Source organism: Anopheles bellator, chromosome 1 (assembly GCF_943735745.2).
Source record: "Anopheles bellator chromosome 1, idAnoBellAS_SP24_06.2, whole genome shotgun sequence".
In the NCBI taxonomy this organism is placed as follows: domain Eukaryota; kingdom Metazoa; phylum Arthropoda; class Insecta; order Diptera; family Culicidae; genus Anopheles; species Anopheles bellator.
In genome coordinates, this window is record NC_071285.1 from 46,498,975 (window position 1) to 46,522,934 (window position 23,960).

The 23,960-nt window shown below is 55.4% G+C and overlaps 3 protein-coding genes and 3 non-coding genes across 7 annotated transcripts; 3 read left to right on the forward strand and 3 right to left on the reverse strand.

The window, feature by feature from the left end:
• Nucleotides 1-581: 581 nt before the first annotated feature.
• On the reverse strand, nt 582-8,733 carry LOC131211688 (SEC14 domain and spectrin repeat-containing protein 1-B). The gene is made up of 8 exons (XM_058205303.1): nt 8,564-8,733; nt 8,300-8,495; nt 5,439-5,552; nt 4,874-5,048; nt 2,919-3,563; nt 2,087-2,846; nt 1,441-1,663; nt 582-1,370 (listed from the first exon to the last, which is right to left on the reverse strand). The coding sequence occupies exons 1-8, from the start codon at nt 8,731-8,733 to the stop codon at nt 582-584; spliced, it is 3,072 nt and encodes a 1,023-aa protein (XP_058061286.1).
• Nucleotides 8,734-15,549: 6,816 nt separating this feature from the next.
• Nucleotides 15,550-16,149, forward strand: LOC131205240 (protein G12-like). The gene has a single exon (XM_058197255.1). The coding sequence runs from the start codon at nt 15,550-15,552 to the stop codon at nt 16,147-16,149; it is 600 nt and encodes a 199-aa protein (XP_058053238.1).
• Nucleotides 16,150-16,669: 520 nt separating this feature from the next.
• LOC131205247 (titin) lies at nt 16,670-22,800 on the forward strand. Of its 2 annotated transcripts, XM_058197268.1 has the most exons (4): nt 16,670-16,918; nt 17,186-18,910; nt 19,868-19,996; nt 20,202-22,800. In XM_058197268.1, the coding sequence occupies exons 1-4, from the start codon at nt 16,852-16,854 to the stop codon at nt 22,094-22,096; spliced, it is 3,816 nt and encodes a 1,271-aa protein (XP_058053251.1). In that variant the 5' UTR covers nt 16,670-16,851; the 3' UTR covers nt 22,097-22,800. The 2 variants fall into 2 exon arrangements, with proteins under 2 accessions (XP_058053251.1, XP_058053259.1); XM_058197276.1 differs by lacking the exon at nt 19,868-19,996.
• Nucleotides 22,801-22,900: 100 nt separating this feature from the next.
• On the reverse strand, nt 22,901-22,972 carry Trnae-uuc (transfer RNA glutamic acid (anticodon UUC)). The gene has a single exon. It is a non-coding gene; the product is annotated as a tRNA-Glu (tRNA).
• Nucleotides 22,973-23,191: 219 nt separating this feature from the next.
• Trnae-cuc (transfer RNA glutamic acid (anticodon CUC)) lies at nt 23,192-23,263 on the forward strand. The gene has a single exon. It is a non-coding gene; the product is annotated as a tRNA-Glu (tRNA).
• A 389-nt stretch (nt 23,264-23,652) lies between these two features.
• On the reverse strand, nt 23,653-23,724 carry Trnae-cuc (transfer RNA glutamic acid (anticodon CUC)). The gene has a single exon. It is a non-coding gene; the product is annotated as a tRNA-Glu (tRNA).
• Nucleotides 23,725-23,960: the final 236 nt, after the last annotated feature.

Sequence of the window (23,960 nt, forward strand, 5' to 3'; positions counted from 1 at the left end):
GTGAGAAAGGGTTTAGAGTGAGCCGGTGCGTCTATTCACCGTTTCAAACGATTGGTTTTTATTTTAACATTTTTTATAGGAACCTGAAAGATTCGTTCAAAAGATTCAAGATTCGCATTGTGGAAGGTTTTACTTTAAAAGGTTTCAAATTACATAAAAATAATGAGGTGAGAAAGGGTTCGATGGTGAGATGAGCAATTGAGCAATGAGTGCTAAGCGTATTGCATACCGCCAGGGGCTTTACGGTGCTGAGGAATTTTACCGACCGTTGGGATTTAAAAACATTTTAAGCAGCGAACAAGGAGTTTAAAAACAGAAAAGCATGCGACATGCGGCAAACTTTTTTTCAAACAACACATTTATTTTCACATTTCAGTCCACACTTCCTTACCTTAACGCCGTCCTTCGGGGTTTCGATTCCCGTGGGGCTCTAAGCATGGCCTTATCTAACTCTAGTAACATAGATCGCGTAATGCGTCAACCTAACAACCTAACAAATCTTTGTGCAATGTGTCGCGGGCGACACATTACGGCAGGCAAGAATGTAACCGAATGGCCTAAACTACCCCCCCGGCGCTGCTTCACAAACAACTCTTCACCGTGTGCTTGGTGATGATGTTCTGGTAGTAATACGTGAGCCCAGAAATGTCCGTCGGACCCTTGACTGGCTCGAACCCGGCGGTAGCGTCGGTTAACCGGGCTTCCGGACCCACCGATTGCCCACCGAGCGCGTCCTCCGCATCCAGCTCCAGCTTAACACTACTTGTACTCACGTTGCCACTATCTTCGCTGGTCGGCGTAACCTGCGTGCTCTTGATCTGCTGGCCCAACTCGATCCCGACCACCGCCGCCGCGGTGAGGTTGTTGTTGCGTATGTCGTTCTCGATCTGCTCCAGCTCCTCCGGTGTCAACGAGAGCGTCAAGTTTTCGCGCCGATTGATCGAGTTGAGCGCCGAACTGGAGGCTGAGCTCGTCTCGAGGGGGCTCGGTTGGCGATGCGAATCCGTCGTCGCCGTTGTCACCGTCGTCGGGACGGTATCGTCCGAGTCGGGGTGCGAATCGACACTGGCCGTCCCGTGGGTTGGCGTGAGGAAGCTGTGTTCCGACTCGTCGAACGACAGGTTGGCGTTCGAAGTCATCACCACACCGGACAGCAGTTTGATCGATGGAAACGCCTCCGGATCGTGATCCTCGGAGGAGTCGTTCTCGAGCGAGCTCTGCTGCTCGATGGACTCCACTCCCCACCAGGGCGACGCTCGGCACTCCGAGGCCGTCTGGTAGGACGAAGACCGTGACTGGGGAGTGCCGATGCACTCGGACGCCGTCACAAACGATCCCTCGTCCGTAGACTTCACACTAGAGCTCCAATCCTGAAAGCAGAAGCGCGGCCGCGAGTTAAGTTCCGTCGGACGAAAACGTGAACATTTGTGAGACACTTACATCGCTCTGGTTGCCACTATCGTTGCGCTTGGCCAGCGTCGGAGTCGGTGGCACCTCGTTGCTCGTCAGCTCTTCCACCTCGTCGTCGAAGCTACCCTGAACATCACTCAGCACACTATCGAGCGACTCGGCGGCTCGGGCCACTTCCGTCAAGCGCGTCGTAATCGCCTCACACGCCATAATATTATCACTTTCTGTAATGATGTTCTCCGGACTAGCCAGCCTGCAACGTGAACAGAAATCACAAGCGGTCAGACGATTAAAACGAAGCAACAGACCGAAAACTAACGAATAATGCTTGTGACCCAGCCGGCACCGAAACGACAACTAAATAACGGCGTCTAAAACATGCCGGCCAAGTCTCTCTCGGCTCTGTTGGCCACTCTGTCGTCGAATTACATAAATTAGCACCATGGAAAAAGGAACACTCGGGGGAAATGGTCAAAATACTAGCCCTGCAATGCTTTGTCCAACAAGACTAAGGCCCCCTCAGTAAGTTGCCAATCTATTTTCTAGTGTTTCAGACGACAAATCGGGAACTATGCGAGGCTCATTAGCTCATCTCCGTGTCCGCGCCGTGGCGGAATGCCCGTCTCGAACTCGAGGTTTATTAATAAATCACGCGCCCGAACAGCCGGGTACTTACGCGTCCACCCGGTCGTCCAACAGGAAGGGTTCCTTCAGTCTTGTCTTCAGCAGCCGGCCCAACCGCACCATCCGGCCCACCTCCACAAGCAGCCGCTCCCGGGTGGCCAGATACTTGCGCAGCCGAACCTTCCGCTTGGCCAACTCCTCGATCTCACCGATCCGCATCACGCAGTCCTTCAGCTCGAACAGCTTCGTGCAGTGCTCCTCGACGCTCCGGTGAAACACGGCCGACACGCGCAGCCGCGTCATCTGCTCCTGGCTGACCGCCTGGAAGCTCTTCCACGTGCCCTGTAGCCCCTGGGTCATGGTAATGTTTTGTTCCGTCTCGAGCTTGCACGATTGGCGCAGGGCGAGCGAAGCGTTCAGCAGCTGGCACCCGTAGTTGTACGTGCCCTTGGCCGTCTCCTGGAAGCACTGGTGTTCGTCCTTCTGCGCCTGGATCTCGTACACGTTCGCGCCGACATGCGTGTGCGACCGGAGCATCACCTTGTACAGATCGTCCATCCACTGGACCGCGGTCCGAGCGTCCGTTTCGTACTTGAAGATGTGCGTAATCTGATCGAGCGTCAGTTTCTGCAGCTCGACGCTCTCGGCGAAGATGCGTGATCGCGACTTGGTCGCATCCAGTATATCCCGCACGTTGCTGATGTCGTCACTATAATCCACGTCGATATCCCGCCCGACTGCATCCTTCACCGGCATCAGCAGCACATCGCTCAGCTTCTCACCCTCCTTAATGATCTCCCTTTCGATCAGTTCTGTAAAGAGGAAAGCCAAACGTCGGATTGTCGAGATTTTCCTTTCCACCGCCGCACAGGGCGCGATCGTACCTAACATAATTTGGTTGTCTTTGAGCTTCTGAAGGTTCGAGCTCGCCAGTGCGTAGTCCTCGACCCGTTCACCCATGATGAGCGACTGGAACACGTCGCTCGTCTTGTCGAAGTACTCCGCCACCAGGCGGAAGAAGCGTACCGAGGTGATCAGCACGTTCCGGCGCCGCTCGAGCCGCTGCGCAAAGCTGCGGCACACAAAGTCCATCCACTCCCGCTGCGACAGCAGGTCCTGGTGGGCCGCTGCCGTGTCCTGCTGGTGGCGCGGCAAATTGTCGATCTTGTAGAGCAGCTCCGCGTAGAACCCGTACGTTTTCCAGCACTGCAGCTCGAGGATCTCGTGCTCGAGCCGCAGTTTGTCCGCCGTGCCCACGTCGTAGCCCACCTTCAGCTGGGCGTTCAGCATCGACTCGGCCGTCGTCAGGATCCAGTTGGTGACGTGTGAGACACCCTCCTCGAGCGTAGCCAACTCCTGCAGCACTTCGACCGTCCGTTCGAGCTCACCTCGGGCTCCGTTCACCGTCGTTTGCTTGCGATCGAGCGCGTTCAGCATGGTTTCGATCTGGCCCTTGGCGTCGGTCAGATCCTGTGATACGGCCGACCGTGCACTGTGCAGGTCCCCCAAATGGGACAACAGCTTCTTGCCTGGGCGGGCGGGGAGAAATGAGATGTATTACTGGCTTTTCCGACTACGGTGCGTGTAAAATTATAACCGGATCAAACGCGTAATCGGTTTAATGACCGGTTTTACCGGCACTCCGACCCCCGGGGCCGGCTTTAATTAATTTATAACCCACAGCCGCCGTTCGGAGCTTGAGGTGTGCAATTATCTAATTTATATATTTATCGGCCACTCTCTAACCTAATCTGGTTGCCGCACATTCAATTACTATACTCCGGGGCGGGCACTTCATCTACATAAAACAGGGTCCATTTGGCGGGGCCGGAGCGGAGTAGCGGATCAGCGTGTGGCGAGTAGGATTTACTGCACCCATTGTTTTAATTGCAGAGATCCGACCGACCAACCGGTGGTCCGGTGGCTCCGGGTTCTTTCCCACCAACGCCTTTCCCGCCATGTGTACGAGTTCCGAGCATAGATGCGATTTAAGCGGTAGCCGTAGCTACATGCTGACTACATTAGCGCACCGCCTTTCTATTCCACCGTGTAAGGTCGGGGCCCCCGCGGGGGGTGGTGTTGGCCACCACTCATAAGCTCCCCGCTCGAACCTAACCCCGTGCCCGTGCTGACCCACATCGCATCGCACGGTTGTGTAAATAAAACTAAATAAAACACTCGCGCGAGAACCCGCCAAAGCCCCAGACTGGACTGTGGCTTTGCTGGAGCTAGAGGCGAAAGCACTAGAAACTGGGTCTCACATTTTGGGGTGTTTCAACCAGGGGGTCGTTATGCAGCCCCACGCGACCGTGCAGGTGACAGCGTTTTAAGTGCTCCGGTGCTCGTTTTAAAACACCCCACCTAGACGTGGCATTAACGCGTGTTGCTCTCGACACCGGTAGTTACCTCATCAGCAGCGAGCGCTTCCAGCGGAAGCGCACCACTCACTCGCGACATCTTCGCGCGTAACGAGCATGGGACATCCCACTCGCGGCGGAAATGATAGATCATCAACGGAAGGGGGCTTTCGCACCGCCACCCGGCCTGAAGTGAGAGGAGAAATTAAGCCCTCATCGACGACACAACAACCGATCGATTGTTCAATTAACCAAACATGGCCCTAGCCCGGCTTTAAGCCGGAACCCATTCTACTGCCGGGGCGGGGAAACAAAACAGGCTGTCGGCTTTCGCTCCGCACTCGATCGGAGGGAACTTAAGCCTACGCCTTCGGAGCCGATCTTCCGTCGTATTGAGAGAGAAATTTATTGAAAAAGTCCCACAGAAAGGCCCTCTGCCTGGCATCTGTCATAACCCGACCACTGGTTGCCTGGCGACTTACCACCGTCCATGACGAGGGAGAGAAATTTTTGCACATCCACGTTCAGCTGCTGGCACGACTTGAGGGCCGCCGACGACTCGCTCGCCCGCACCGTCCGGTTGTCCAGCAAGATGAGATGCAGGTTTTCTAGGTCACCGATCGCTTTATCGTAGGATTTTCGGAATTCTTCGATGCGCTACAGGATCCGTCCGTCCGTCCGTCCGGCGTTTTAACGAAGGGACAACGAAAAGAAACCGAAATGAAACAAGAAAAACACATTAATGAGCCGTCCCGACGAGATTTTGTTTTTGGATCCATCGAACCCGTCACACGCGAGGGTGTTAGAAAGTTCTACGTCCAGCCACCTAACCGGCACCAACTTAACGAGCCGAGGTCCAGTGGCTCTGGCGCGCGAAGCTGGGAAATTTAATCTCCCCAAGAATCTCTCCCAATTAGCATCCGAATGGCTACATTAGCTGATCGGTCCGCCGCCTTTCGTGGGCTTCGGACTTATTCCTTTTCGAAGACCCGAAAGACTAGGGGGGTGAAGTGATGCCAATTCGGGAGTTGCCGGTCAAGGACTTACCTCACGTGACTGGATCCACTGGTCGTGGTTGTAAGCGATGACGCCGCCCAGCTCCTCCGGCAGCTCGCTGGTGTCGAAGTACTTCATCAATCGTGACTTCGAAATGATGGTTGGCTACGAAGAAACGAAAGTAAATTTTAAGTCACGGCCGCTTAGAGAACGATCAATTAAACGAGTGTCTAGATGATCTCGATCAGGTTACTTGTCCAACAAAAAATATTCGGGTTACGCGACCCCGTCCGCACTTCTCCACCGGATCACCGTACTCCGTCCCGACGGACGGACGCGCGCCAAAATTGCACTCTATTACCGCATCTGAAATGATTACGATCGCTAGCTCAAAATGTGGGCTGGCTCACGAATGCTCACCCAATTTGCTCGTATTAGAGTCTGTGCCCGAGTTGCATTACAGATTCGAACATCCAATAATGGCCACCGCCACCGTTGCCAAAAATTACGCAAATTTGCATCGCCAGCATCCAAACGGTGGCCAACTTTCCGTTTCAGTTCCAACGGAGGGGTTAAAGCGCTGCGCCAAACATGGTTCTCTCGATTTTCGCACTCGCGCGTGTTTGCGATTCCGATGCGATTTCGATTTTCCACCGATCGATTGGTTGAAAAGCGAAACGTTTACTGCTTCTCTCGCCGGGCTGGTGATTAGGTGGCAAGTGTCCCAGCCAGTTCCAGGGACCCTGCACCGGGAAAAGCACCACTGTGGGCCCCCCTGGGGACTCGGCGCCTCGGCGGTCCATCGGTTTCTTTTCTCTCCCTATTTTTTTTTCCCCGGTTTCAAGCTGCGCTTTCGCAATTATTCGCTCACCCGGGTCCGGGCAACGGAGAAAGTGCAACAGATTACCGCGAGGTCTCCCTATTGTGTATGTGCTGTTTTGTGGTAAAGAGCACCCCATATGAGCGGTGCTGGCCCCATGTTGCCGGAAACGACTGCCGACCCAAGCGAATGCATATAATGACGGGGCTGTGATGCGAGTGACCCCCCTCTGATTGCGGGAAGCAATGGGGAACGCGGACAATAATGCGAAGGCATTCACCAGAAGACTGTGCGGGGCTTTCTACTGGTGGTTACAGTAATTTATTGGGAACGTTTTTTTACTGTTCAAATTCACGGTTAAATCGAAGCTGTGGCTTCCCGAGTTCGTTGAAATACTTTTCGATGTTGTTAATAAGTAAGTGACTGACTGTAGAATGATTGCATGATGTCTTCATTTCCCATGCCCAACTTCAAGAGGCACGCGCGGTAATAACTGCCAGTTTTTGTGGGGCTCGAAAAGCAGGTTCCATGGGCCCCTTAGCATAAAACCTTCGTAGATTATTATGCGTAAGATCAAAAAAACGCGACGCACGATCCGATCGAGGCAGTGGCCCTGTGACACATACCGCTCGCTTTACCGAGCAATCCCTCGCATGAATAAAAGGGTAATAAAAAATATGGAGCACATGGAGCTTGCACGGGTGCACGCATTAGTTAGCATATCTCCGAGAGACCGGATCATAAACCCACAGCCCCACAGCCCCATAGTCCCATAAACCCGATCCCCGGCGGGATCCAATACGAGACGGGGCGCCGGTTAGTTCCGGAGACGAAACTTTCTTGGGAAACGGTGGCGGGAAGTAGCGAGCGTCACGTACACACGCGGCGGCGGCGACTCCTGACCCCAAACAACCGTGACCGTGGCGAAGGTGATGCGAATTGTCTTCATCCCCGTCCAGCGCCGTCCGTAGGTCCGTAGGTGAGGTCGCGCGCCTCTACGTCGCCCCCTTGCCATAATGAAGGCTAATTAGAGACCCTTACAATCACAGAGCACCACCCCGTTCGTGGGCCGCCCATCGGCCGCCCATTGTACTCCGGTGAGGGAGGTGATTTGAGGGTGGAACTGGAGGGCATCGAAAAGAGTTAGACCGTCATCGCCAGAAATGAGAAGCACACGTCCGTGGCCCCCGGTTTTCCCTCCTCCGTCGGTCCGTGAAGATGTGAAAGGCTCTCGGGACCCTTCAGCAGGTGCAGCCGGGTGCGTTGGGGCTTATCTTCATGCATGACGCACGTGACTCCGGGGGGGGGTGCCCTCTTGTTTACAGCCTGTTCAATCCAGTAGCTAATTAGGTGGTAGCGCTCCCACCGAGCGATAAGCGCGGCCTTCCCTCCCCCTGCCTAACTGTGCACCGATAAACCCCATTTAGCGTCACCTATCGAACGATCTGTCAAAATCTGTAGCCCATTACAGATTACCGGCTCTACGTGTGCAGTGTCCTAGAGTGCAATTACGGACCCAATTGGCATTTGTTGTCAAGACAAACCGAACCGAAGGTTCCAGAAATCGACCGTCCCCATGAATGGACTGCGTGTTCCATAACCTCCACCGCTCGTGTTAGGTCACGAGGGACCAGTTTGGGTACAGGACAACTCATGTTTGTCCCCGGGGGCCCGTGCACCATCCTTCTTATCTGCTCGACAGATCGACAACAACATCGTCTCCCCATTCCCCGGGAAGACAGTTTCCTCTCGGAGTCCCATTATGTCACTGTCCCAGCAAGTTTGCGAACCGGCCGAGACCTTGACCAGCGCACCGGACCAAGCGACCGATAGAAGGGACACACCCCACACCAGAAAGCGGTCCCGTTGCACACAGAGGGTGACAAGCGCAGCGATAACGTATCGCACCGGTTCCTGTGGTGCGATCGATCACCGAAATCACTTTATAATTGCTCGTTCACTTCAAGTGCCAGCCCTACGAAGATAAACGAAGTAACGCGCGCCATCAATCACGCACGTTTCGATTTCGGAACTTGATCTCCCCCGAGTTCGGCCGATCTCGTTCGATCTGGCCTCTCGCAGGGATACGTACCTCGCCTTTGCGGTGTTGCCGGGCACAGTTCTCGACCCGGTTCTTGTCCCAAAACGCGTCCGGCCGTATTACGAGAAACTCGTTCGTATGTTCACCCAGCAGCTGCTGGACGTGCCTGATGTACTGGCGTGCCACACGCCACGAGCACTTCTGGGCGTCGAGAATAACGGCCAGTCCACTGCTGACCGTGTCGGGGCTGAAAACAAGAGCGGACAGCGGATTAGTAGCCTGTCGAGCGATGCAACCGAAACAACGGCAACCTACCTCAAGCTGGCCAGCAGATACTGTACCGTCGTCTCCAGGAAGCCCTTCATCCAGGGCAAACTGTCGTAGAACGGGACCGGTATCACGACCAGCGGATGTCCGTCACGATCCCGGCCACCGGGCAGGTACGCCGTCTGCGTAGTCAACGCATTCAGCACGTCGGCTTCCATCGCGGTGCCACCCCCGGATACTGCAGCACCCCCTTCAATACTAGGACCCTTGGCCCTTCTTGGCCACTTTCACCACACCCAGCACAGCCCTCTGCACAGATGCAAAACAAACGAAACACTGTCACTTTCACGGCACTCACGACGCACTTTCCTCCAACCGATTCCCGAGGCACTTCTTGGGCTGGCTAGCTAGATCCGGCCATCTCCGGCCACGCACACGAAACATGATCGTTCACTCTCTCGACGCCGCATATCTTTGCCGGCATACCGTACAAACATTCCGAACGAGACCCACCTACGCGGCCAGCAATCACAACGCGCAAACTCTCAGCGCTCCACAGACGTTTCCAAGCGATCGCTACGATCGCTGGAGTCCGCGAGCCACACAGCAGAACAGGCAAAAAATGAACTCCGGTATGCCGTTATGTTGAAATCGAGGCCCCGTCGGTTGATGGCGCCTGTAGAGAGCTTGTGACACGGTTGTATATCCCCCTCCCGGACCGTGTTAACTGTTTTCTTATGCCAGTAACTCCAGTCGTGTGCTGTACGGTTCCGCCATCTCTGTTGTGCAGTTGACAATAACACTATTGTTCGTGACTAAAACGAGTGCAAACAAACATGGAGATTGGCAATTGCTTGACACCTTGTATCCTTTTGTCCCACAACACCGGGCACACAACACACGAGCAGGTATTAATTATGTTGACCCTTTTTTTGGGCAAAACCGATTCCAAGCTTCCGGTCTCTCTCTCCGTCCAGTAGAGTCCGCGTGTTCTCCACAAGTTCTCCAACTTGATCGCCACGCGATTTCTTTTCCTTCGCTCAGGATGGCGTCGCGATGCTTTCTTCCTGCTTTTTAGGTCACACAAGACGGGACATTCTGCTGCCGGTCCGTGGAACGTGGTTAACTCTACACTCGAATCAACTGTAAATGAAAACAACAAAAATAAGGTGGGATAAATAGTGAGGTTAACCACACCAAGTATGGCGAGGCTACAGTGGACTTTAATTATACAGGTCGAATGGTAGAATGGTTTTGGGGACGATCCGAAGAGGAAACTTTCACTTTTTGCCAACCCGCTTTGTGGCTGCCGTTCGGCGGCGACGTACCTGTCAAACTTTGTTTTATGAACCTTGGTCGGGATGTCCCGAACGGCTAAGCAAGCCGTGATCAATCTTCACCTTTCGCTGTCTTTTATCATCCAACAGTGCGCGAGTTTATGTCCAAAAGTTAATTCATCTAATAAAAATAGCCCTCGAATCAAGCCAAGACATGCGCCGTTGTACACAGCAAACGGTATGCAAAACACTTGGAAGCAGCGCCCTCCGCAGATCTTCGTTGCCAAAGAAAGTATTTTTAATTTATTCATCAATAAAATACTCGCGTCCGTTCCGCTCGCAAAACGTGTTTCGCCGGATGGGTCACGCCGATGACGTGCCGCTTCCCCGGCCGTCGACGACCAACATAATATTTCCTTCTTATTTCCTACCATTTACTATCCTCCCGCTTATCTGCTTCCCGTACCGCGGAGAGTCTGAACTGCCCGAAGCCACGGACACAGAACCCCGTTCACCGGACATGGCGAGTTCTTTCCCGTACGCGACCGGTTGCCTTTCCCGGGTGCGGGGTCCCGAATGGAAAGGAAAATAAGCTGTTGTGGCCTGCCACGCTCAGCAAATGCACCGGGGCAACGGTCCGCCTCAATCAGCTGCACCTTGCACCGGGCTAAAAGTGTGTCAACGAACACACGGCGTGCATAAATCGGCAGAAAAGCTCCCCCCCCGGAGATCGAAACGCAAACACCCCGACGATGATGACGGACAGCTCCCGTCGTCATCATCATCATCGCCTCTCGGTTCGCGACCGGATGATGAAAATTAATAAATCAATCGAGCCCAAGAGGGCCCAAGCCGGATGGCGAAACCTGGCCCCGACACAGAGCTGGACACAAGGAATGGAATGTCCTGCGCGTGTCCTCAATTCGGACGGGGCTGGGCAACTTTTCCTTGTCACAGCAGGAGTTGTTCTCCGTATATGATTTGTCCGCGCGACAACCCAAAATACCGAGCGCACCCTTCCTCACAACCTCGAGACACCATGACTAGCCCCTTTTTTGGCACACAAAAGCCCCTACATCTTGAAAGTTCATCTGTAGAGGTTCGCGGCCTCGATCTGTGTGCTGCTGCTGCTGCGGCATCCCTTTCCAGCGGTGCCCACTTCAGTATTTCCATAACAAAAAATTCCAATAATGATGCACCCACAAAGCAGACGACGACGAAGAGGGGCCTCCGAATCCTCGGAAGCCACGCTGACATTCCACAACGCTGGGATGGTGTTTGCGCCACCTTCCGAGGCACGGTTCCGAATGTGTGTATGTTCCCACTTTGGATCGCGAGATCCCGCACAAATCACACGACACGAACCTCGGCTGGGAGTGTGGCCTATTGCAATTACCGCGCTGAGTGGCTTCGAAAGGTGGCAAAAGGTCAGTCCTACGGCCGCATCCTACGCGATCGTCGCGGAGCCCCGCTAGACCCGTTAGATTTCTCACACTCGCGCCGATCCCCGGAGCTAGATTCCATCCATTCCGTCATTTACTAAAACATAGCCGCAGCATCGCGGCCGTATGCAAATTAGTGAACTTGAAACGCCCATCGCCCGTAGGACATTGGCCGTGGCTTTCTCGTCAGATCCCCGTAACCTGTCCTCCTGTCCGTGTGCTGGCCGGTCAATCCATTATGAAGCAGGCAGCGGCAGCGTAGGGAGGAGAAATTGTTTGCGTTCAAAATTGACACTATCATAATACGTGATGGCCACACTCTTGGGGTGCTCTGACGCGTCTTGACCGGCGTCTTGGATTGATTGAAGAGTGCTTATGCTTTAACCGTTTAGCATGGAATTCTTTGGGCTTTTATGGGACTCCCAGAGGTAGACTTGGAGTAATGCCCGGAAATAGGCCCTTCCCAGAGCAGTTGAACGTATGAAGTGGATGTATGGAGCAGACCTAGTTCCATTCTACAATTCTCCATGTGGTTCCCTTGGACAAGGATCACGCAGAATATCCAGAGCCGTATCTTGCATATGGCTGCCGTTCTCCAGTGGCTAATGGAAGCTATTTATCCGATCCAAATGAACCGAAGCAGCAACCAAAGTCAAATATTTAACGTTCGTCTCCCCAAACAAAACGGTTCTAATTTGTCGCTCCAACTTTTATCAGCCCCGGAACGGAACAAGATTATACTCTGCCACTCTCTCTCTTTGTTGCTTCGCGCTGGGATGTGAAATGTTTAGCATGTGGACCTCACGGCTCAGCGTCCATCTTCCCAGTCCTCGTTGTTACACAACCGCTTAACTAAACAGAACACAGAGCCCGACTGTTGTCTGGGCTTTCTTTCGGTGGGATTCTCTCGTAGGCCGGGCGTCTTGTTCGGAAAACGATGGCCACAAATAATGGCGGGTTGATTCCCCGACACCAGACGACACGGTTCGGGCGGATGTTTTACCCATCACCGTGGTGGTGGTGATGAAGCATAAAATTTCTCCAACAACCCCACCACAGTTCGATTGTTGACTTATGTCCGCCGTCCGAAGGGGTCTCAGGGAAATCCATTTTATTGGGGATTTCGGGATCGGGAAGTTCCCTTTCAGTTCGGTCATATCAAATGACACCGAATTTGTCACTCGACAGCATCCCTCGGAACCCTCTCTCTCTTCGCCACGGCCCCATGAAGACCCCTTGTAGGGGGTAGTGTACCTCGCGGGAGTCCACGGGGATCGGCCATTATCGAATGAAGCCATCCAACGGAGCACGGACCGCAGCGGGCAATCTAAACCGCTACTCGCTCTCCCCCTCCCCGGGTGTGGTTGCGCTTCCGCTGTCCCAGGTAGGCAGGTCAGGTAGGTGGTCAGTAGAACCGGTAGGAGAGGACTTGTTTTAGGTCTTTTTCGCCGACCACTCCCCATGCGCGGTGGCGGGGCACGATCGCACGTTCGATTCCTGTTTTTGGGCCAAAACGATCACATCATCCAGCGCGGCCGAAGAATGGAGCGCTAAGGAGCGCCGTGGAGAGAACAGGTTAACCGTGCCGCGATGATGTGTTATCGTCATCCACCGTGTACGTAACTGTAAAAACCAGTGTGTGCACAATGCGCGCCCTCTGGCGCAGGCGTACGCCGACGTATTCCGGACGACAGAACCGAACCGAGGCAACTCGAAGATCTGGGGTTGACACTAATTAAAACTTCATTCATTTGGTTCCATGAGAGATAACGCCTTAAGGATAAGGCTAGACCTTGGTCAGCGATCGCTGGGGAGTGGGTTCGCAAAAACGGAAGTCACGCTAACCGCTTGGCTCGCCAAATTAGAGTGCCGGTTCTCAGACACTGAATTATTGGACTGAATTGTTGACGAGCTTAACGCAATACGACCAAAACGGCAGGCAGACGGACCCGGACATGGAGAGGCCAGATAATCGGTGAGAAAATTGAGTGCGATGTCTACCCCGAACAACCTCGGGCCCTTCATAATGCGCGGTGTCTGCCGTCCCCCAAATCAGGAACATCTCCCGTTTTTTGTTGTTTATTTTTCGTCCAGAATGACCCCCTTTAATATGATCACTTCCCATTCCCAGCAGAGCTAGGTAGATTATCATGCGATCACGATCATCACACGTCAGACGGCCAGTTCTTATCGTTCTCTTCCTATCCACTCGGTTTCTCACTCACTCTGACTATCTCTCTCTCTCTTTCTCTGTCTCTGGAGGGCCAGCGATCGGGTTAGAAAGTTGGCGTAGGCTCCTCTGCGGCGAGTCTCTCAGCGTGCGGATCGCTCTCGAGCTTTGATTTGCATGCGCACCAGCGTTGTGAGCTGTCCAGCTGGACTGCGTCCGCGAAAGTCCCCTCGACTCTAACGGTCAATGATCGCGCACGGTCCACGTTAAATTCCCGGCCGATAAGAGTCGCAACCGGTTTATCACATTAGCCACGCCTGCACGTCGACCGGGACACGGTACCTACCTACGGAGCACTCGCACGCGACTTCTATTCCGCGGGACCAAATGTGCAAACTCCTATGGAACTGCCCGTTAACTGGAGCAAGCAAACGTCAGCGATTCTGCGAGCAACCCAACAGGGCCACGCACACGGCATGTCGATCACATGGCTCTGTTTCAGATACGCCACGCGGGCACTCCCTAATTCTTGCACAGACACAGGAATTTGTGTCGGCAAAAAAGGCGATCGCGATCGCAATCCTTCACCGCACAATGACACCTCTCACTGAAGGGAACGCGCCGTGGCACACGCGAAAACACTTAACGAAGGTTGTTTACCACCACGCAAACCGTTCTCCGCCGAGTCGCGTACACTATGGGGCCGTTCCACTTTGACCCACCACCATTCACCCTCACCCGGGACCGATCGATCGCTCGACGACTCGAAAAACGCATCCGCCGTGACGTCTGGCCGTGATCGCGGACTCGACACTTCTGCGGCACGGAGGTTCTCCGGCTCCAGCGCGCGCAATCCTCGTGCCGATCGCAAGCTAACGATCGTGGTGTCTTTGTTTCCCTCACGCGATCGGCACCACAGCTTTCTCTCGTGAGTGCCCAGGTGCGCCAGGTGAGTGCCGGGTCCGTTGCGATCGCCACAAAACGGATGGCGGCGACGGGAACTAGCGATCGGGCCTCCCCGCCCCGACGGCTGCTGCACATGGAGACGTCCCATTTCTCCCGGGCGGCCCGGGGACCTGTTCTGCTTTGCGCGTTCTTCTTCCGCTTGGTCTGCGGCGATCGCCGCGGCACGAACTCGATTCGATGACCCGGTACGGGACACGCCTGGTACTGCTGCTGGGCCCGTGGAAAGCCGCGAGTCGACCTTGGTGGCCTCAAGCAGATGATCGATAAAACCACCACCGGTCACCGGTCGTCACGCTCCTTTTCCATCCGGCGGATATACACCTGCTCAAGGACGTTCCGCTGGCGCTGAGGGGTTGAAATGGACCGGTGCATCCTCAAGACCCCTCGGGTGAGCAGGTGACCACGAATGTTTCAGTACTTCCAATTTAGTGTCCTTAAGCGAATGAGTTGAACAGGGGGTCACAACTCCCAAATCGAGGTAGATCAAAAAGTGTCCTGTTTTGGTGAGCAGATCAAACAGCGAAGGAGAATCCAACGGCAGCAGACCAACGGCCTAAGGATTAACGCCTGCTTCGATCGCAGGGGTTCAAATGTCAAAGATGGCGACCACGACAAAAGATCCTAGTAAGCAGGCTTGTTGTGACAGCCTATTGAACGATGTTTGGAATAGGAGTATCTGGGTAATCCCAAATTCCGAAACTGCGCTTGGCTCCTTGTTCTAGAAATCGACGGATCGCCCAGACATAGGAAAAAGGCGCTGGTTTAAGGTAAGGCACCAGTCAGTCACTTCGGTGGCGTGGGTTCGAATCCCACCGCTGCGACGCGAACTGACGCAGTTTTGCAAATTTTTCCATTATTTGCTCATTATTTGGAAGGCCCACGCGCTGATGTCGTCTTGTCGTCTGTAGCAACCTCAAACTGATTGTACCTCAACGACGTGTTTATCAACAACCCCACTCACCGGTTCTGCACTCCTCTGATAAGCGTACAAGTCGAGGGTGTCCACCGAAACGAGGATACATGCCGCGGCTGATTGTGTGTAATCGGTATCGCGGGATCACCTGCCAGATCGCCCGATACGGCGACCGTGGTGTGGCCAGCACGGGTATATAAGCCCAGCCCGGGGCCCTAGTTCGTCCCAGATTCAGTTGACACCCTGACAGCCAATCACGCGCAGCAATGAAGTTCCTCATCCTTCTGGCCCTGTTCGGCGCTGCCTTCGGGCAGAACCTGCGCACCGAGGTCGACCAGCTACTTCCGTTCCTCAACATGGACCAAGTACGCTCGATCTACCAGCGGTACGTGCAGACCGACGCCCAGGTCGGCGAGATCTGGAGCTTCTTGCAGTCGGCCGAAACCGACGCGGCCTGGCGGGTCCTCATCACCACCCCCGAGCTGCAGGAGATCAGCGCCTGGACGGAGGTGCGGGGCGTCAGCATCCGCGACTACCTGAACAGTATCGCGGCCATGCTGGGCCTCACCCCGATCACCCGCTCGGTCAACGCCAAGTCGCCGGCCTCGCGCTCCTGGAACGCCATGATGGACGAGATCCGCGCCGCCACGGACCTGGACGGTGCCGCGGCACTCGCCGCCACCTTCATCGCCAACCCGTCCAGCGAGTTCGGTGAGCTGTACCGCATGGTGCAGGCTCGCCAGGCCGGCTTCACCCGCCTGATCGCCCACCCGGATGTTACCCGTTTCTCCGCCCAGCTGCGCGCCTTCGGCGTCGACGTCGACCAGATCATCGCCCGCGTCCAGGCCTTCTTCGGCTGGAACTGAGCCGTCGTGCTGGCGCGCGCGCTCCTGCAGCGTACCTTTGCACCTCTGTTATTTGATGTGAAATAAACGTAAAACACTGAAGCACCACTACACGACAAGGGGAAATCACATTCCGGTAGCAGGCATCGGGTCGATGTAAACAAATGCGGTCCTGCGTGCGCCGACGAAGCTCTCCCGATTAGGGTCTGGCCGGGTAAATTTAGCTGCGGCCGTGCTCGGGCCACCTTCGGATCGGATGGCGGCGGCAGCCGATCGGATGGGTTTCGCCTAGAACCGGGGCCAGCCATCAGCCCGGCCCGTGTGGTGTGGCCAGATTCAGTCAGTCTGGGAGCGGCGTTGTCGTCGGAGGTCGCCCTCGATCGTTGCCACGCCCGCGCGTGTGCCTGTGTGCGTGACGGAAAGGAGCGGATAACGGCGAAGCGATGTGCGCGCTCCGCCGGATCGCCGCGATTCCGTGAAAAGTGAAAATTCTTCAACCTCTTAACGACCCGCGTGCGCCACACGGGAGCAAAGGCCACTAGGGAAAACTAGGGACGACCCCTTGTTTTGAAGCGCGCGTTTGACAGTCAGCAGCAGCAGCAGCGACCAGCGGGACATACGTCACTGAGCGAGATCAGTGACGTGCCTTAGTAGTAGTAGTAGTAGGCGCTCGAACGTAGCAACCGCAGCAGCATTCTGTCTGATTGACGTTCGGTGGTCGAGATGGGCAACCAGCCGACGAAACACTCGCCCGGAAGGCCGAAAAAGGCTGTCCATTGGAAATCGGCAGGTAAGGCAGGGTCTGTGTCGCGGTGGGGGGAACACATGTGCACCGCACCCTGACCGACCGACGACCGAAGAACGGGGTTTCAGATTTTTGCCAGTGCACGTCGACGATGGCAAGCGCGTTACGGGACTATTTTTAGTTTCCCATCTGACGACGGCGGCCCGAACCGTTCCGTCGTCTCTACCACCACCACCATCACCATCTCTCTCGGGATGAATGCCGAACATTCATTCATTTGATTTGCTCGCTCTCTCACACTTTTGCGGACAGAACCGCCAGCACCACCAGGGAAACCGACGCTCGTTCCGGGGAGCCCTTCGTCGGCACCGGACATTGTGACGATCCGCTGGACTCGCCCGCAGACTGATGGCGGCTCGGCCATCCTCGGGTACGTGGTGGAGCAGCGACGCACCGGATCACCGCACTGGGTCCGGGCCTGTCCCTCGCTCGTCCAGCAAACGGAACTCTCGCTGAGTGGCCTGGAACCTGGCTGGCGCTACCAATTCCGCGTGATGGCGGACAACATCGTGGGTCGATCGGATGCCAGTGAAGCATCGGATCCGCTCACCGTGACCCTCCAGCGAAACGCCATCTCCGCGCCCCGTTTCCTGCACGAACTGTTCGATGCGACCGCGGTCGAGAACGAGAAGGTTGAGTTCCGGGTGCAAGTCGCCGGGACGCCGGTGCCGCAGATTAGCTGGTTTAAGGATGGGTTCGAGATTTACAGTAGCCGCCGGGCACGGATCGTAACCGAGGCGGACGTCAGCGTGTTGGTCATCCACCAGACGGCACTGACGGACGAGGGGGAGATCAAGTGTGCGGCAACGAACCGGGCTGGGCACAGCGTTACCCGGTGCCAGCTCACGATCGATGCGTACCCGAAGATACGGCTGCCGCGCCAGTACGAGGACGGGTTGATCATCGAGGCGGAGGAAGTGATCCGCCTGAAGGTGGCCCTTGCCGGGCGGCCACCACCGATGGTCGAGTGGAGCCACAACGGGGAGCTGCTGGAGAACGGCCGGCGGCACGAGATCCTGACGACGGACAAGAACTCCACTCTGAAGATCGTGAACAGTGAGCGGGACGATCGGGGAGAGTACCACATCCGGGCGCTCAACAAGCTAGGTGACGACGTGGCGTCGTTCCTGGTGACGGTCACGGCACGCCCGCAGCCCCCGGGCCGGGTGACGATCGCCCTGTCGTACGGCAAAACGGTCACCCTGAGCTGGTCCGCCCCGGACGACGACGGGGGCTGCAAGATCGGGGCCTACATCGTCGAGTACTACCGGGTCGGGTGGGACGTGTGGTTGAAGGCGGCCACCTGCCGCCAGCTAACCACCACGCTGTCCGATCTGATCGAGGGCTCCCAGTACCGGTTCCGGGTGAAGGCCGAAAACCCGTACGGGGTGAGTGAACCGAGCGACGAATCGGACCTCCTGTTCGTGGCCGATCCACGCCGAGGCATTACGGATGCCACGAAAATCGCGTCACCATCCACGCTGCCCCGCAAACGCCGTGACCTATCGCCGGTGGGGGCGAGACCCAAAAAAGCTTTCACTCCGGAACCGTACGGTCGGAACGAGATTATGCTCGAGATGTCGTACGGGACACCGATCGAGCCGACAGTGATGCAGCCCACCGTACCGGAGGTAATCATCACGGAACCGCTGCAGTCCACTGCCGCGCCCCTTGCCGAACCCGAATCCGAATCGGAACTTACGGACAGTGCGGCCACCATGTCGAACCGGGCTTCGCCTCTGCTAGTGTCACCGCTGAAGGCGATGCAAAAGTTCTCCAAAGAACCGAGTCCCCTGTCGGTTCCGTCCGGGTCCGAGCGGGACCCATCACCGGTCGACAGCTCCACAAGCGCTAGCGCCAGCGATCGCGGAAAGTCAACCGGGCCTCCGAGCGAGAAGACCGAACCACGGACGATCCACAACAGCTCCGAGTTCATGTTGGTCCTGTACAACGAGCAAGAAGCGAGAAAAAACACCCGTAAGTAGTCGGTTCGGGGGATGGACCCACGTCATGCGGCCGTATCGGTGAGCCATCTGATGATGAGCACAGCTCCGGAGCTGGATTTGGGTTTGCTACTCAGATATGTATTGCCAAAGCGATCGTGGGGAGACCGATCGATTGCCCCACGAGTACTGTGGGAAAGCGCCACGGGCCAGCGCAACAACGATCGTGCAGCAATCGTGGATTTGAATCCTCATCGTCGCCGTTGATTGATTGGCAACTGTGAAGTGAAGAATCCGCAACCGCGTTTCCATCAGATTCGATCGATCGCTGATCTGACTGTGGAAACACCACTCACTCTAAAGTCGGTTTTAATTTAACAAATTGTTCACGAATTGTACATAAATAATTCATGGCGTCCGCGAATGTCCGACGGCTCGTGCCACAACCTGCCTGGCGACGTAACAAAGCCAGCCGGACCAGTTAAAAGTGTTTGCAACACTCTCGTCGGTCACCATAAATAATTATACCTCCTCTCGTCGGGGCCCCTTTGAAGCGGCCACAAAGCGGGTTGTTGGTAATTTATTAAACCGTGCGTATTGTTTCTCGCACCTGCTGGATTGGTTTCACTGCAAAACAATGCAAGACCCGATTGACGGCCAGCCGTTTCCCATGGCCCCACGAAGGCGACCTTCGGGGAATTAAAATTCCAAATCGGAAAACCGAAACTCTCCCGGCCCGGTCTCCACTCCCGGAACGCGATTGTTTTTGGGGCTTTTTAGGTTGCTGGCCCCAGTGGCCGGTTTAGTTTATTGTTTCGCAATGGTTTGGTGAAGAAAAACCGCCCTTTTTTTAATTGTTGTTGCTGTTGTTTGTGAGAGCTTTGGTTTTTGCTTTTTGCTTACATCACTCGCGCGATCACTCATTACGTACCCAGCGCAAAAAAAAGGCGTCTCGAATTCAAAACAAACTTCAAACCTTGCCACCTTGCAGCGACCGGAAGAACAGCCCCGAAGGGTCCGCCGATTCAGTCCCAGAGGATGGGCTGGAAGTTCCACAAAGATCGCTGCTTTCTGCAGAGACTCCTCACGCGACGTGGTTGCTCTCGAACGCTCGGTTCCGGTAAGGGCTTGCGGTGAATGCGATCCGTAGCACGTCCATTCCATCACAATCGCCCGATCTCGATCGCTTCTAACCCTAGACAGTTTGGCGAATGCACTAACCCCCGGTTCCGCGCACAGAGTGCTCACACGACACGTGTCACACAAGTGTCCGTTCGCTAACCTTTGGTACCCGTTCTTTCATCCTTCATCGTGCCGGTGCCCAGGTAATTCTACCTTCGACTTTGAACTGGACGAACTGGTGGCTCCACCGCCGCCACTGTCGCTGTCCGCGCCGGAACTCAACGTGGAACCACCGCCGGCACCGGCGATGCGTGCCGGCGTAAGCTCCACGGAGCTGCTGTACGAGCGGGCGATGGCCCGGTTCTATCAGGCCGTCGCCTACGAGGAGTCGGAAAATCAACGCAAGGAAGCTGAAGAAGCGGAACAGCAGGCCCTACGTCGGCGCCAAACCGAACAACCCGCGCTGGACGATAAGAACGCCGGCAACACGACGGCAACCGTGAACCGCAGCTTAGCCGACCGGAGAAGCAGCCTACGGAAGAGACTGTCCGGTGACAAGGACTCGATCGTGAAGCAGTCCAGCTTTGAACAGGATCCGGTCGTTCAGCATCAGCCCCAGCAGCAGCAGCAGCAGCTTTCACATTCCACACTCGCCGAAGAACCGATCCCGGAGGAGCTGCCCGCGGAGGATACGGTGGCCCCTGGGGAGAGGCACTCCGACGAAGAGGAGGCTGAATCCGTGTCCTCCTCGATGAGCTCGATGATCGAGGAGCTGAAGCGCCGCGAGCTGGAGCACCAGCAACAGCTGCAGCAGCAGGCCATGAAGCGGCGTGGCTTCATGGACGACGATCAAGTGGACGAGGAACCGTACCACCCGGGGGTGCAGCGGATGCGATCGCCATACCGAAACCCGGACCCGAGCCAGGCGATCGAGGTGCTCACGGTACCGATGCCCCTGCCGGATCCCAACTTTGTGCCCAAACCGATCCTTAAGCGACCCTCGACCGAGGTACTGGCGACGACCCAGAGTTTACCGGCACCGGTGCTCCAGACGCGAACCCTCACACCGGAGCGTCAGGTATCGCCGGCAAAAGCCAGTCCCGTTCGACAAAAATCCCCGACCCCCGAGCCAGTGACTGTGGCACTGCCCCCGAAGGAACCATCTCCGGCCAAGAAGACGATCCCCGTGGTGACACCGCCACTCTCCGAGAAGCAACCGCCGGCGGAAGAGGACATCAAGCGGGCGATCGTTTCCGAAGCGGCCCGCCAGCGTCGGCTCGAGACGCGCCAAAACTCGATCGAGGAGTCACGTGCCGTGGCCGACTTCTACAGCGATATGGTGCAGCAGATCGAGAGCTCCAAGAAACCGCGCAAGCTGCCCCTCTACATGAGCCCGGACGAGGTGCGCAAGCTGAACGAGCGCGAACACTCGCGCCAATCGTCCCGCGCCGGCTCCAAATCACCACTCACCCTCGAGGATGCGTACCCCGGGCGGTTCCGCTCGTCCCGATCACCCTCCCTGACAACCGCCGATGGTCCGTCGGTGATCGTGCACCGTCCGACCCGACCGGCGCGGGAAAGTAAAATCCTTCGCGGGCGCTCGGCTTCCGTCGAAAGCGATATTGTCTCCAAGGTGGCCCCCGCTGGTGCCCGGCCGCCAACGCCAAAGGACGAACCCGTACGACCCAGCCGACCGGTGGAAAAGAAACGCACTCCCGGTCCGCTCGGGAATCGCTCGCGGTCCAACTCGGCCGCTCGGAACGCGGGCCCCGCGGTGCCAGCAGCTCCCGTTCGGACGATCATCAACAAACAACCGACACCGGAACCACAACGGATCACTAGAGTATCGCCGGCCAGCTCGTCGGGCGATCCGGAGCCACCGATTACGGCCAAACCCGTGGAGGAGGGATCCCTCAAGCCAACGGTGTCGTATCTGACGGACGTGGCACTGTTTGCGATCGCCTGCTGGTTGTACCTTTTCAAGAATCCGAAGCTGGCCCTACCGGTCATCTTGCTGATCATGTACCGCCACATCCGCGAGGCGCTGAAGGACAAGATGCCGGCCTGGATGCGGCGTAAGGAGAGCGCGGCGAGCTGAGAGCCGGGCTCCCGTCCGAGAGTTCCTGATAAAGACATTGTTTATTGCGGCAGCAGGAAGAATGCCGACTTCGTGTTCCTCGCACCGTGTTCGCTGTTCCGTTTCGGTCGCAGTTGCTAGTTGTAATGAATGTGCGACTAGTCATCGCTGACGGCGGTGTGCCGGCCGCGCCAACCCGCGTCCGTAGGGCCGATAGTGTCCTGTTTTTAGACCGTTACGCACCACCGTTCGTAGTGTAAGCACCTAGTCCAGTGTGCTTGTGTTTGTGTGTTTATGTGTTGTACGTTTCTACTTTTGTACGATTTTCACCGTGAGACTGCACCAAGAGGCCAACCAGGCGGAAGTCAACGATAAGCGCGAACCCTGCAATTGCAGGAGCACAACACCGGGAGACGGCCGCAGTCTGTGACCCGCGGAGGGACGAAAAAGTGATGGCCTCTTTTTTTAAAAGCGACCACCGATCCGAAGCGAATGATTATTTTTGTTACCTCAAGTTATTGCACCCGGCGCCCGTAGCGAAGTGATGCAAGTGCGGGTTGTTTTTGGTGAGTTCGGCCCGTGTGGCCGGACGCGCGTTTACACCGATATTTGTAACAGCACACGACTCTCACATATTTGTTTAATGCGCGTTTAATGTTAGTTATTTATTTGTATATATCCGCGTTTTCCCTTTCGGAGGCACGAGCACTAACGGAGAAATAAAACGGTAGAAACGGGCACTACTTTGTGTGGTGTCAACCGTCGAGCAAGCGTTTGACACTGTCAAAACCATCTTAAAAGTGAGAGCAAAATAGAAAAAGGACTTTCCCATACCGGGAATCGAACCCGGGCCTTCTGGGTGAAAGCCAGATATCCTAGCCACTAGACCATATGGGATGCTTTGAGAGGGGGACGAATGAATTAAATAAGAGTTGCAGCTTCTCAGATTATCATTTTCGTAAGCCTCACTATCGTCCTTGTGTGCCAACAGAGATTGGTCGCCATCAGAGATGTGTTTGGCCAACAGAGATGTGTGCCAACAGAGATTGGTGAGATCAGAAGGTCGCCATCAGTCGACGGAAGCTTATATTGCGTTTTATTGGGACGAAACGTAACTCCCATATTGTCTAGTGGTTAGGATATCCGGCTCTCACCCGGAAGGCCCGGGTTCGATTCCCGGTATGGGAAAATCTTTTTACCGTTTCTTAACTTTTAACAACAGTTTGTGACAATCAATTTCAGAAAGTTTTCTACTAACAGAAGCGTCAAACTCAAACTGCGGGGACAGACGATGCGTAACGTATGTTTTTGACATTACAGATTAATGCCAAACTGCTGCGCTTCTATCAAAACGTATATGTTTTGGCCGAGGCGTAAACAGTTTGGCATTACAAATTAATTTAACGCTAGTTTTTACGCTTCGTGTGGCCTTTCAGAAGCAATTTGTTTCTTATCATCTTATGGGGGTTAGTTATAGCTGTTTCACATCACAGCCTTTCAGTAGTATCCTTGCCTGCGAAGTTTCTTCTCCATAGCGCCACAAAAGACTGTTGAAAGGTGAAAAAAGAATTTTCCTTTTCCCATACCGGGAATCGAACCCGGGCCTTCCGGGTGAGAGCCGGATATCCTAACCACTAGACAATATGGGAGTTACTTTTTATCCCGCTAAAACGCAATATGGGACCGTTGATGCCGGGGTGCTTCAAAGCAGACGGATCATTTAAGGCGGACACCAATGGAAAGCTATTTCCCAGCCTTAGAGGGCTCGTGGCGCAATAAGTCATTAGGGGATTCCAACCCTTCGACCGGCCGGAAAAAGTGTAACAAAATCGAGTCTCGCGTTTCCCGATATTCGATTCCCCGTGGCCCCTAAATGTAGGCTGCA